A 13857-nucleotide genomic window follows, 5' to 3' on the forward strand; every position below is an offset into this window, starting at 1 on the left:
AATAAGCTTAATGAAGACTTGATCAAGTGCAAGAATGAAAAACAGGAAGCATCAAGAAAATCAGAACTCAAATTTAAATTGTAAATTAAAAGAAGAGATGGACACAATGCAAACTAAAAAATCAGAAAACAAAAATCAAATATAAAGTATTAAAACCTCTCTAGAACCCCTCACCAAGAGTTACTCGTGTAGAAGACAGAGCCTGTGACCTGGAAGACAAGAGAGAAGAAATTGATCGGCCTGTTATTCCCTGTGCCAGGATGTACTCTACTTCCACAATGAGCTATTGATCAAAAAGACCTACTAGATCTCCCAAAACAAACAAGACAGACTTTTATCAGAGCAATTGATTATCCACCAGAGGTTAATGTTAACACGCTACTGCTGACGACACAGTAAGCTGTCAGCACAGATCATGAAGAGATTTGGCTCGAATCTGGAAGAGAGCCAGACCCCAGACAGTTAGCCAGTCTAATGCTGGAAGGCACTACATGAGCTACTAGAGCAAAGTGGCAACAGGTAATATCTGTCCAAGCAATTAATTATGCGACCCACAAGCAAACCATCTGGTGTGATGCTCACACAAGTGCAATGGTGGCATGCAGCCATGGTGGGTAACCCACTGCTCTTGGATGGGCTAACAGATCTGCTCAGTGGAAAGGAAACCATATCTAGAACTGATAAACAAGTCAGAGTCTTATCAAGATAATGATTCTGCTTTCCATCAACCTCCCACCAATCCTGGACTATAAGAGGGTCTATACCCTTTTAATTCTTTCTAAATTAATAATGGTTGTCCCATTCGGTGGGTGCTGAACTCACTCTCTGTTGGAGTATCTATCTTTTTCAGATGGGAGATGGACCTGAGGAGATAAACAATCCAGTGCACTCCATCCTTGTCCCACCTGAAACCACAAAGGAACTGGGGAAATGGGCTAGAGTGCTGCTTTCTTAGTGGATCTGATGTCAGCGCAAGGAGAAGGAGACAGACACTGAGGACACTCAACACCTACCAACCTAGAGATCCAATGTGCATAAATACATTGTATTTATCTAGTCCTCTGCTTCTGGGTATCTAGGCAGGTCTACAATTTAGCCATTATAAGTCAATGCTGCAATAAATATTTATGTACTATACCTCTCTGATATGTCACACAGATGGGGGAAACATGTGGAAATGTCAGGGTCTCTGGACACTGGAGACTGGAATGTGGGCCAGCAGACTTTGCAAGAAAGTGTTTTTAACCACTGAGCCATCTTCAAAGTCTGGTGTTAGTTCTTTATAGACCTGATAAAAACTGCCTAGGCCTGGACTTTTCTTAGTTGGGAGATTTTATTCTAAATTACCATTTTAATTTAAGTGCTTGTTACATCTCTGTTTAAGTTATCTCATCTCGTTTTAACTTTGTTAGGTTATGGGCCTCTGAAAATCCATCCATTTCTTTTTAGATGTTCTAACGTTATGGAATATAAATTTTTAAGGTATGTCATTTTTGAAATTCCTCTAGTATTTGTGGTAATGACTCCCTATGCATTTCTAATTTTATTTTTTAGAGTCTTCTGTTTTGTTTGGTTGTATTACATCCAAAATTATCATAGTGATTTTCATACCCCACTCTCACCAATAAGCAGCTCAACCAAACAACAACAATAAAACAAAGACACAGAGAAACATCTAAGTGAAAAACCGTCAGATATCAAATGGGCCTAATAGACATCTACAAAATATTCTATCCAAATATTTCTTAGTGCTAATTCTTCTCAACAGTCCCATGGAACTTTGAACAAAAAACATCTTAATTAAAAGTATGAAAGCATAACCTTACTTAGAAAAACTAAACACCTATTAACTATATAAACTGTTCAAAATCCAATTCTAAGTAATAAATTTAAAACACTGTACTCTCCACTGCAGGCCTTACCTTCTTCATTATTCTTTGTATTCTTTTGCGTTCAAGCCACCCCCTGATATATCCCTGTATGATGGTGATCAATTTGATTACTCTTTTTGTAATTATGAATCGGTTTCTTCCTTGGAACACCTGGAAGATTTCTATGTGTGGTCCAATTCTTTTCACTTTACTGTCCAATTTATCTGTTTTTGAAACATCTTTTGGCCTAAAAATAAAATATAACAATTTATTAGAAATAACAAGAAAAATAAACAGTACTATCTATAGAAATAGTCTTTCAATGATGATTATGCACTCCCATGAACATATATGAACACTAAAAAAGAATTACCCACACATCATACATGCTAAGCAAGCACCCTACTAATGAGTTGTACACCCAACCCTTTATTTTTTTGTATTCATTTGGATACAGATCTCACTAAGTTGCTCAGGACGGCTGTGAACTCACTTTGTAGCCCACGATGGTCTTAAATTTATGATCTTCTTGCTTTAGCCTCCCAAGCAGCTGAGATTATAGGTGATGCTACCAGTCTTGGCTTCAATAATTAATATAATGAAACGGGAAATGTAGTATGATTTGTGCACAGAATTCAATATATATATATCACTTGGCCATATTATAACATTTGCAGGGAAGATTTAATAGGCTAGAATCACTACATGCATAATCTTAGCTTTCAGAGGGAAGGAAATACAAAAGAAAGTAAATGTAACAAAATCTATTCACAACTATTCAAACAAATATTTTCATGCATCAGGGAAGGTTCATCAAAATAATCTTCCTCTCCCTAAAACTATTTTAGAATGACTACTTTAAAATTGTTTGATTACTTGACACTGAAACTATGCCAACTAAGCATCAGCTGAAGAGTAATTCTGATCCAAATCCTCCCTGTGAGCTGGGCAGGGCCATGGGCCACAGGATATCAGGGAAGGACTAGATACCATAATAAGCCCTCCAATGTTAACATGAATAACCCTTGCAATGATGATAAACAAGAAAACTGGAAGCTCTCTGTCACAAGCAGACTGACTAGAACCTTTGTTTCCTTCATATTCCTAATGTAATTTTTAACTTTCAGTTAGTTTTTTTTCAAAGTTTTTCAAAGGTTGAAGTATAGTTTCCTTGCAATTCTTAACATTTCATCTCTACCCCCTCTCATTCACAGCTGGAGAGCCACAGAGACCCTTAGGTCACCTCAACCATGAGAGCTGTCTGATATCTCTGAATTTCAGGCCCAGTTTTCTTAATTCTCAGAGTACACTTTTGACTCAAGTTGACTCTGTATTTTTTTTTTCTCATAGTCTGTTTTGACGTGTGCATTAAGTGGTTTTGTCAGCAAATCTTCTTTTGTTTTATACATGGTTATTATTTCTCCTCCCCTAGTTACTGAAGTGTGGGTGCTTGGTTTTGATATATAACCCAGTTGTCCTTTTTGAGCAGTGGATAGTAGGGGATCTCAGTTATGACTTTTGTGTTTATTTACATAGTCTGTCTTGGAGACTATGATATCCTTTAATATGCAATATATTATATGACACTTGAACACCAGAATAACATCATTCTGGAACAAGAGTGGCCAAATCATTCAGATAGAGTTCTGTACAAAAATTAGAATGTAGAACAACCCTGGATTGAGAAATTTTCATAAGATGTATTCTGTAGACAATTTCATTACTCCCTGATCTTTCTAATCCCAAGCAGCCTCAAATGAATCAAGATTGGTTGACACAAACTATACTCTGTATATACTCTAGACTTATAACAATGGAGAAAGGGGGGCTAGAGAGTTGAGTGTGCTTTATGTTTTTAATAACTGGACTAAGACAAAAGGGTAGCAAAATTCCATATTGTTTTGTTACTTAATTAAAAAGTGACTTAGAAAGGAAGATGCTTGGATGCCTTAGATGACTTTTGTTGGCTAACATACTAAGTTTTATAAATAGACTTTAATGTCTGAGGTGAAGTGGGAATGCAAATGGAATGGAAATGAGTGTTTCTGGCTTATGCAAGAGCTTCAAGACCTATTGTGATATCTAAGGAACTCTGAGTTGATAACTTTTACCCCTTCATATCAAAAGAGGGAGATTGGTCTAGAAATACTTAAATGAACTAAGCCAAAACAATGAGAACACTTCATGTAATAAGAACAATATATAAATGACTCTTGAAAAGACATGTGTGATAGGAATGTAGACGATAAAGTGTAGAAACACTTTATTCAAGTTCTACTACTCTCATAGGTTACCACGAACGCAACCGAGTTCTCAGCTAATAGAAAGAGTGTACGTGTGTATGAGAGAGAGAGAGAAAAGAATAATAAGTTTAAAGCTGTAATTAATATAAGTGACTGGAACAATATTAAGTGAGATAATTTTAATAAACTGCAAACATATTTACAAAATGATAGATACATTTTATCTGGCTTTTATTTATATTTTACTTTTTTGCGAGAGAGAGAGAGACACAGAGATGGAAAAGGTAGATGAGCATGTCAGGGCCTGCAGCTACAAACCAACTCCAGATGTATGTACCACTTTGTGCATCTGGCTTTATGTGCATTTAGGTAAGAAACAGATAATAATTTTCAAGAAATGCCTTATGGGTAAGACCTTCATAGACTCTGATTAACTGGTTTTTCATTAAACTGACACACACCCTTGTTCATATTCTAGGTTCTAAAGAAAATGATTATTTGCTTCTTACTTTCTTGCTCTGTTAAGATTTTCTGAAACAGGCCAGCAAGAAATGTGCATTTCAAAGGAGAAGTATAATCATAACTAGTTGCTTGAGTAATAGGAGTAGCAATGCAAAGTTTTCTTAAGCATTAGCTGGAGAAATGGCTCCGTCTGTAAAGTACTTGCCTTACAACCATAAGGAGTTGAGGTTGATCCTCTAAATCCACATAAAAACACCAGGAATTTTGTAATCCCAGCACTGGGGAGGTTGAGGTAGGCAGACTCCTGGGTGCTGTGGCTTGGTTAGCTTGTCTAACCTAATCAGCAAGGCAGTGAGAGACCCTATCTTTAAAGAACCAAAGAGGAACAAACCAGATATTGTCCTCTGGCTCTACATTTTCATACATACACAAGAATCAGCAACATACATGCACCTGCAATATATGTGTGCCTGCACACAGATATGCATGCACACATACACAAGAATAACACACGTGCATAAAAAGCCTGAACTTTGAAACTTCTCCTTTAATCCCTAGACTAGTAATGTTTAATGAGTGTTACTATCCTGATTTCATACATGAGGAACCTTGTTCTGAAAGAAAGCAGATGGCTTCCTAAGTTCATGCAGACAAAATTCAAATCCTACTAATCTTACGTGATGATAAATCAAAGGTAATTATTTATAACAACAAAGGCTTCATTGGGAGTGCCTAGACCTCAATGTCAGAAAGTTCTGGATGGCTATCTTAGGTTTTCATACTTTTTAAAAAATTTCAGCAGTACTCAAAAGATGCAGCCATATTACCTACGTGCACTCAAGGTGCAGGAATGAGTAGTATCTGAGATGTGGATGATGAAGTGAGTGTCAGACATACCAAGTGTCCCCTCTGAATTACAAAGGACCTGGCCAGAGTAATTTGAAATTAACTGTGTCCACCATGTCTTAACATCACTGTGATGTGAACAGAATTATCATTTTATAGAGATCTTTGGCCACTGAGAAAGAATCTTTAAAACATATAAAAATTTTGGGCTGGAGAGATGGCTTAGCAGTTAAGTGCTTGCCTGTGAACCCTAAGAACCCCGGTTGGAGGATCAATTCCCCAGGACCCATGTCAGCTAGATGCACAAGGGGGCGCACGCATCTGGAGTTTGTTTGCAGCAGCTGGAGGCCCTGGGCCCATTCTCTGTCTCTCTATCTGCCTCTTTCTCTGTCTGTCTGTCACTTTCAAATAAATAAATTAAGTAAATTTAAAAATTTTTTTAAAAATCTATAAAAATTTTCACAATAAAAACGTGAGTCATCACCAGCCGGGTGTAGTGGCACATGCTTTTAATCCCAACACTTGGGAGGCAGAGGTAAGAGGATCATCATGAGTTCCAGGCCACCCTGAGACTACATAGTTAATTCCAGGTCAGCCTGAGACCCTACCTCGAAAAACCAAAAACAAAAAACAAAACTAAGTCATCACACAAAGGCAAGAGTGGCACCCAGCCATAGTGGGTAACCAACTACTCTTGGATTGGCTAAAAGATCTGCTCAGTGGAAAGGAAACCATATCTGGAACTAGAAAACAAGTCAGAATCATATCCAGATAATTATTCTGCTTTCCACTGTCAACCTTCCACTAACCTTAGACTATAATAGAGTCTAAACCCTTTTAGTTCTCTCTAAATTAATAATGATTATCTTATTTAACTGGTGGGGACTTCATTCTCCATTGGAGAATCTGCTTCTCTTTTTCAGATAGGAGCTGGACCTGAGGACCCAGTGCCCTTTACCTCAGCCCCAGCTGAAACCACAGAGGAATTGGGGAAAGGAGCAAGAGTGCTGCTTTCTTATTGAAACTGATATCAGCACAAGCATGACGGAGATAGACACTGAGGACACTCAACACCTACCAATCCAGAGATCCCGAGGCTCCTAAGTGCCTATCACTGACGTAGACTTAAAATGCTCCCATCATGGCTCATGGAATTTTGCAGAAGAGGGGGTGGAAAGATTGTTAGATCCACAAGTTGGGACATTATGCACAGAGACATTGCCTCTCCCCCATAACCGACTGCTGCCCCCATAATGCATGACCCACAATCCACATGGGTTTGATCTGCATCCCCAACGAAGGAGGCCTCTTCAGAAAAGGGGTAGGGAGGAGGGAAAGAATGGTACCAACATGTGTCCTTTACATACAAAATTATGTCCATATCTAATTAAAAAAAGATGAAGAAAAAAAGTATAAAAGAAAAAAATATGAGTCATTAGAGGTTAGTTATAAACCTTGTTTCCACCATCCTGTTTGTCTGCATGTGACCTCTTTCTAAAATCATTACAATAAAGTAGAAAGCCCAAAACTGGATGGCTATATTTTGACTTTTTCACTCAGTTTGACAAGTCTCTGATCAAAGCGTCAAATCAAATGGTTTTCAGAGACAGAAGAAATCATAAAGCAAAATTACATGTGAGAAGAGATACAAGAAGTTAATTAGTAACTTACTCATGTCTGAACATTAGACCCTGAGCTTGGCAAACATTTGAAAGGGGAATTTCCTTTCAATAACTAATGCTTATATGATAATATATATTAAACACTAAATCAGTTTTAAGAGTTTGGTTCAGATATTGCTACTAATTAGTTTTGGCTGATATTGAAGTATTTTGTATGCTCCATTTATAAAAAGCACTGTTTGCCCATCTGTTCATAGGTTGAAAGTGATTAAAGGATACTTATTTTGGCTGTTGTAAAAGCCAAATACTTTTTAAGCTGCAAATATGTGACAAAACCAGTTGAGGTTGCCAAGTTCAGAAATATATTAAAAGAGATTTATGATGTCTCCCTCCCCCAATTCCTCTTCCAACCTGCATTATCAAAAAGCAAATATCACCACTTTCTTGATTAGATGAGCTTGCCTGCTTTGTCCAAATGTTTTGCAATTTCATTATAATTTACACAATTTGCTCTGATTTGGATCTTCTGCTACCAAGCTGTGTTAAGGGCTTTCGTTTCCTGTACATGCTGCCTTGAAGTGCAAACATGTGATGTCCCCGTGCTTTCAATGTAGGATTTGAAAGCAACTTGGGGAATGAGTGAAGCAACTTTGTGGCCTACTTTAGTCCTCTAAATGAGACTTATTCACTTTGAAAATGGCGCATTAAATTCAGCATGGGTAATATAGATTTTTAAGAAAAAGAATGTGATACATTTTCACAAAATGAAACTTCTCTCTCTATATTATCCTACCACTCCATTTTCAAATCTCCTGAATGGTTCAGGACTCCATAACAAGCAAACCTCACTTCAAACATCAGGGCAGGGTTCCTGAGACATTCCAAAATAAGATGTAATCCTCCTGAAGTGGACGATAATGTTGCTTTAATTCCGACAATATTTTAAAGTAGTTTATCTGAATGAGATGTGTTCTCTTCACTGCTTTCTACTCTCTCTTTTCACCCTTATAATCACTGGTAGTGCTGTCCTGGGCCCCTGCATCCTCTCCCCAGTACCCCTAAAAGTGTCAACCTATTTTTGGCTGCTCCCAAGTCCACAGCAGTATGTCTAACATGAACAGATTAAATGATGGAGGCCAGTATCCTATTTAAAGTCTCCAAGAGTATCTGAATTGCTGGATAGGGTACTTTTTACCTAAATAGTTTCCTAGTTAGAACATTTCAGGCAATAAAATGATTCAAGAAATCAAATGAAAGAAGATCAGGTGGGGTGGGGGTAGCAAGAGGCCGCAGAAGCTCTCCCAGCCGCTATGATCATATTTAAAGGAAAGATGGCGTTACACGGTAACTGCTGTTGCTTGGTTTCAATTTCCAACAGTTTTTCCTCAAAACACAATAGCACTTTTAAAATTCCAAACTCAGTTTTTAAAAAAAAAATATTCCTTCCATCTTAACACAGATACTCATTCTGGAAGAGTCACTCTGGTGAATTCAACCGAAATGATGATTTGACACATTGCAAAAGCAAAACCAGCATGTTTGCTCACCTTGAATTCATGTGACTTTGTGATCAAGGTAAGCTATGAAACACCTTCAGGTCATTACCTCTCTTAACACCTGAAGCTTCTTTTGATGGCACCTATATGATTTTCTTATGATTGTATCTATATGATTTATGTGGAGGGTTCTCTAGAAAAGTGACAGGAGCATTGAAGCCCAAGGTGCAGGGGTAGCCATTTTTTTATGGCACAGACATCACTTTGCCAATTTTTTAATAATATTTTTATTTATTTGTAAGGAGGGAGGGAGAGAAGCAGGAAAGAGACACACACCCAGAGAGAGAGAGAGAGAGAGAGAGAGAGAGAAGGAATGGGCACACCAGAGACTCTTGCCATTGCAAACAAACTCCAGATGCATGTGCCACTTTTGCAGCTGGCTTTACATGAGTACTGGCAAATCAAACCCAGGCCATTAGGCTCTTATCAAAGAAAACACCTTTAACCACTGAGCCACCTTTCCAGTCCTCTTTGCCAATTTTTCACAAGCTTATGTCTGGAATAAAGAATCCATTCTTCTGCCATCTCAGTAATTTATTTCTCTTGGGCAAGTCCTCTGCTCCCAACCCAAATCTTAGTCATGGCAAAAGGCTTGCTCTACTCATTCCCATCTGACTCTGATCTGTGGCTCAGAAAGGATGCCATTAATGAAGGTTTGATGTGTGTTTATAGATTCCATTTTCCATTTCATTGAAATAGGAACATTATAAAGGGCACAATATAAACAATGAATACCCTGAAAAATGCATTCTAAACATAAAAATAAAAGTTTTTATTTATTCATTTGCGTGTGTGTGTGTGTGCGCACGCACATATGTATGGATATACCAGGGCCTGGATGCTTCTGACACATTATGGACAGTCAGGTTTTACAAGCAAGATCCTATAACTACTAAGCCATCTTTTTAGCCCCTAAAATAATATTTTATATTATATTCTCAGCAGCATATAATTTTTAGGAACTCTCATTTCATTGGATCAAAAAGCCCTTAAGTATGAACACACACAGCAATGGTCAGATAATAATAGGTCAAAACCATACCAGAAAAGCAGGAAATGTGGATAGTCTTAGAGAAGCTCCTTAGAGTGGAGACAGATGGGACATCCTGGCCCTCTTTCCTCATACCTCTACCTCCATTTTTGTGAATTTCTCCTAAGAAAACAGAATCACAAGTGTGATTTCTCCTGCCTTCAGACTTTATTCTTCCTCATGGTATTATTGGCTAGGCAGTTCTGCATTGGAGATGAGAGCTCTCTGGTGTCCTTGCATTTCTGACAGCTCTGCCTTGGACATCGCCCTTCCCTGATTCCAGGCAAGGAATCACAGCCACACAGAGCCATCCCTCGCCCAGGGCCAGGCCATCCTCGGTCCCAGTACTGCGTTTCACATGGCCACTTGTTCTTTCCCTCCTTGCTGCTCCCTTCAGCAGACACTACTGCTTCTATATCAGCCCAGGAACATTGGTCAGGAAAGACTCAAACCTCCATCAGGAACTTAGCCATCTCTACTCCACAGTAAAAGCCCCAATTCAGCCTGCAGCTGTAGCCGGTTTGCATAAAGAGCCCCCTGACAGCTCCTTGTTACTTTGCGTGCTCTATGCAGGAGGTAGAGAAGAGTTAGACAGTAAGTGGCTGGCTTTCTCTCTTTCCCCTTTTCATTCAGCGCAGGACCTCCCAGCCAATGGAATGCCTCAACACTCAGGGTAGGTCCCTTTTACATACGCCAAGCAACTTGACATTCAAAATTTGACCACCACAGTGGAGAAATACAAATGTGCAGCCCCGTGGACAGCACAGACACACGGCGAGATCAGGGATACAGGGGAGGAGGCTGGGAAAGTAGCCAGCCATTTCAACTTTGAAAGACAGCTACAGACAGGGCTCCTGATGAAGACGGCAGCAAGCAGTTTCTACTTTCTAGCATGGGATAAGAGGATAAGAGAAGGGGAAGAGGTGTCCTTACAGAATCGGAGAAAATGCCGAAAACTTATTGAGATATGGATCAAGTATTTCCTTGCTTGCCAAGGTCCTTAAAGTACAGAGTGGAAGATGCTATTCCGATACTGAGCATACAGCGGTAAATAAAGAGCTGATGCCTCGCCTTCCTCCTTGAGCTTCTGTTCCGGTGGAAGCAGTGACAGCTAACAAATTAGTGATAGAGGTGTGATAGTGATCTGTGCTAAGGTAATAAATAAGGAAGAAAATGAGGTCTGGAGCCAGGTGGCAGTGGCAGTATGCTAATCTAAGTGGTATATTAGATAGGCTAATCTAAATAATGTGCCATGGTGGGTTCCTGGAAACTGTGTTAGTCATCAGAGGAAAACATGATTAAGAGATAAAACAAAATGGGGGGGTGGGTGCTAGAGAGATGGCTTAGCGGTTAAGGTGCTTGCCTACAAAGCCAAAGGACCTGGGTTCGATTCCCCAGGACCCACATAAGCCAGATGCACAAAGGGGCACATGCATCTGGAGTTCATTTGCAGTGGCTGGAGGCCCTGGCATGCCCATTCTCTCTCTCCCTTTCTCTCTCTCTCTCTCTCTCCACTTCTTTCCCTCTCTCAAATAAATAAATAAATACTTTTAAGAGATATAAAAAATGTTATAGCATTATGTCCAAATTCCTGCACTGTGTGTGTTTGCACAATAATTCTGGTGTGACTCATGAAGATGCAATTACAGACTTTTGTAATTATCGCCAGGTGTCTCCGCCTTTGACTCTCTAAATCCTGAGAGCAACTACTTTCTTCATATAACAGATAAAGAGGAGATAGAAATGGAGACAGTAAAAGAAGTACAAAAAGAACACGACCGAGATAGATATTTGAAAAATTCTCAAGATTAATTGTTTTCCTACCAAAGTTAAAATTAATATGAGTTCCTGCCCCCAGAAATTGACCCCTAAAGCTGACAAAACGATTCGTTTCTCGGGAAGATCTCTAGGTCGAGGGTTGAATCCCACTCTGCATTGTGTTGGTAAAATTACACCCAAAACTCTATGTCATTTCTGAAGCAATACACTTTTTATCACACTTTCACATATTTTTTTTACTACACGGGAACAGTCATTCCCTGTCTGATGAAGCACTTCCCTTTTCCACCACAATGAGCAATCACCCTCTTCGGAAGACCGTATCCCTGGTCTTGTCTGACAAGCTACAGAGTCAGTCAGAAGTTCTCTTCTTATTTCTGGTGTGGCTTGAGGAGTGTTGCTTTGGGTAGAGCTGTTTGTACTTACTTAGCTTTCTTTTGTTAGAAACATACCATGTTTTGTATTTTTTTTTTATTTATTTGAGAGAGACAGGCAGATAGAGAGAAAAATGGGTGCATCAGGGCCTCTAGCCACTGCAAAGGAACTCCAGATGCATGTGCCACCTTGTGCATCTGGCTTACATGGGTACTGGGGAATCAACCTTGTTCCTCAGGCTTTGCAGGCAAGCACCTTTACTAATAAGCCATCTCTCCAGCCCCCATACCATGATTTAAAAAAATATATATATATATTTTATTTATTTATTTGAGAGTGAGAAAGAGGCAGAGAGAGAGAATGGACATGCCAAGACCTCCAGCTACTGCAAACAAACTCCAGACACATGTGCCACCTTGTGCATCTGGCTTACATGGGTCCTAGAGAATCAAACCTGGATCCTCTGGCTTTGCAGGCAAAAGCCTTAACCACTAAGCCCTCCAGCTCCACCATGCCATGTTTATTATGAGGACAGGAAGAAAATGAAAAACACCTACAGGCAAGCCATTGTCTGGACATGAGGAAGAGAAACTCTATAGGAAGAGACATTGAAATCAAGCAAAGACAGGCAGAGATTGAAAAATGAAACACAAGAAACGGCATCTTGAACTTATTACTTGAATCACATGAACCTTATGTTCTGAATAGTCAAAGAAAAGTGACTCCTCCCCCGCCCCCGCCGCGACAACACACACACACACACTTCTTATACTTCCAACCGGTGAGGACAAATGTCATTTTTGCTTGTGATAGTATGAACTACTGTCCCATTAAAGCTTTTGCAGACTATTTTACACACAATATTAGTTGAAAGAGACTGAGGGGCTAAAATTGACAATAGGAAATTGGTAATGGGTGACATCAAGATGGGCAATATTGTAATAAAGCCGATTTGTTTGTACAATTAACACACACAGAAAGGAGGAGGAAGAAGCGGACCGTACAGCAGCCCGAGGGAGACAGGCGTTGAGTTTCATATAGAAAAATGTCTGAAAAATCAGAACAACCACTGAAATAATGGCATCACAGGTCACTAGAAATTTCAATAATAATCCAAGTAAGTACTGTGTTGTTGCTAACAGTCTGTAACAGGAATGTCCTCCAAAGGCCAATATGTTAAAAGACTTGTGCTCTAGATCCACGCTATTGGCAGGTGATGGGAACTTTAAGAGGTGTGGTCTAATTACACATTTTAGATCGTTGGGCATATGCCTTTGACGAGCTTTTTGGAAATCCCTGTGGTTTTGTTTTTGTTTTTCTCCTCTTCACCTTCTTTCTTTCTTTTCTTTTCCTTGGCTGCCATGAGGTGAACTATTTGCTTTACCACACACGCTCACCATGATATGCTGATGCCTTAGGCCAAAAGCAGCAGAGTTATCAATCATTGACTGAAACCCCCTGAGCTATTGTCTAAGAATGTGTCCTCCTGGGAAGGAGAGATGGCATCATGGCTAAGGTGCTTGCCTGCAAAGCCTAGGGACACAGGTTCAATTTCTTAGTACCCACATAAGTCAGGTGCACAAGGTGGCACATGCACGTGGACTTTGTTTGCAGTGGCTAGAGGCCCTGGCACACCCATTCTCTCTTTCTATCTATCTGCCTCTTTCTCTCTCGCTCTCACTCTTGCTCTTGCTGTCTCTCAAAATCAAATAAAAAATTTAAAAAGTTTTTTTTTAAAAAAAAAATGTTTCCTCTTAATAAACTGCTTATCTCAGATCTCAGGCATTTCATTATAATAATACAGTAGGAGAGCCATCCTTTGAATACAGAATTGGGGAGAAAAGCCCTTGTATCCCTTATTTCTTTAAACTCTTATAATGTATAATACTCAAAAGATAAAAAACACACAAGTGGAGTTGTCATTGGAGAAAAACATTTCCTGATAAATATATTCTCTTTTGAGGAGTGGGGGTTCGAGGTAGGGTCTCACTGTAGTCCAAGCTGACCTGGAACTCACTATGTAGTCTCAGAGTAGCCTCGAACTCATGGTGATCCACCTACCTCTGCCTCCCA

At 39.4% G+C, this 13857-nt stretch overlaps 1 protein-coding gene across 1 annotated transcript in view; it reads right to left on the reverse strand.

The window, feature by feature from the left end:
• Nucleotides 1–13857, reverse strand: part of Iqcm (IQ motif containing M) — a 311800-nt gene that overhangs the window by 165552 nt on the left and 132391 nt on the right. Inside the window, exon 10 of the mRNA XM_045130639.1 lies at nt 1923–2118. Coding sequence (XP_044986574.1) covers nt 1923–2118 — 196 coding nt within the window. The remainder of the gene's footprint in view (nt 1–1922; nt 2119–13857) is intronic.

The sequence above is a fragment of the Jaculus jaculus genome, chromosome 12 (genome assembly GCF_020740685.1).
Source record: "Jaculus jaculus isolate mJacJac1 chromosome 12, mJacJac1.mat.Y.cur, whole genome shotgun sequence".
Lineage (NCBI taxonomy): Eukaryota > Metazoa > Chordata > Mammalia > Rodentia > Dipodidae > Jaculus > Jaculus jaculus.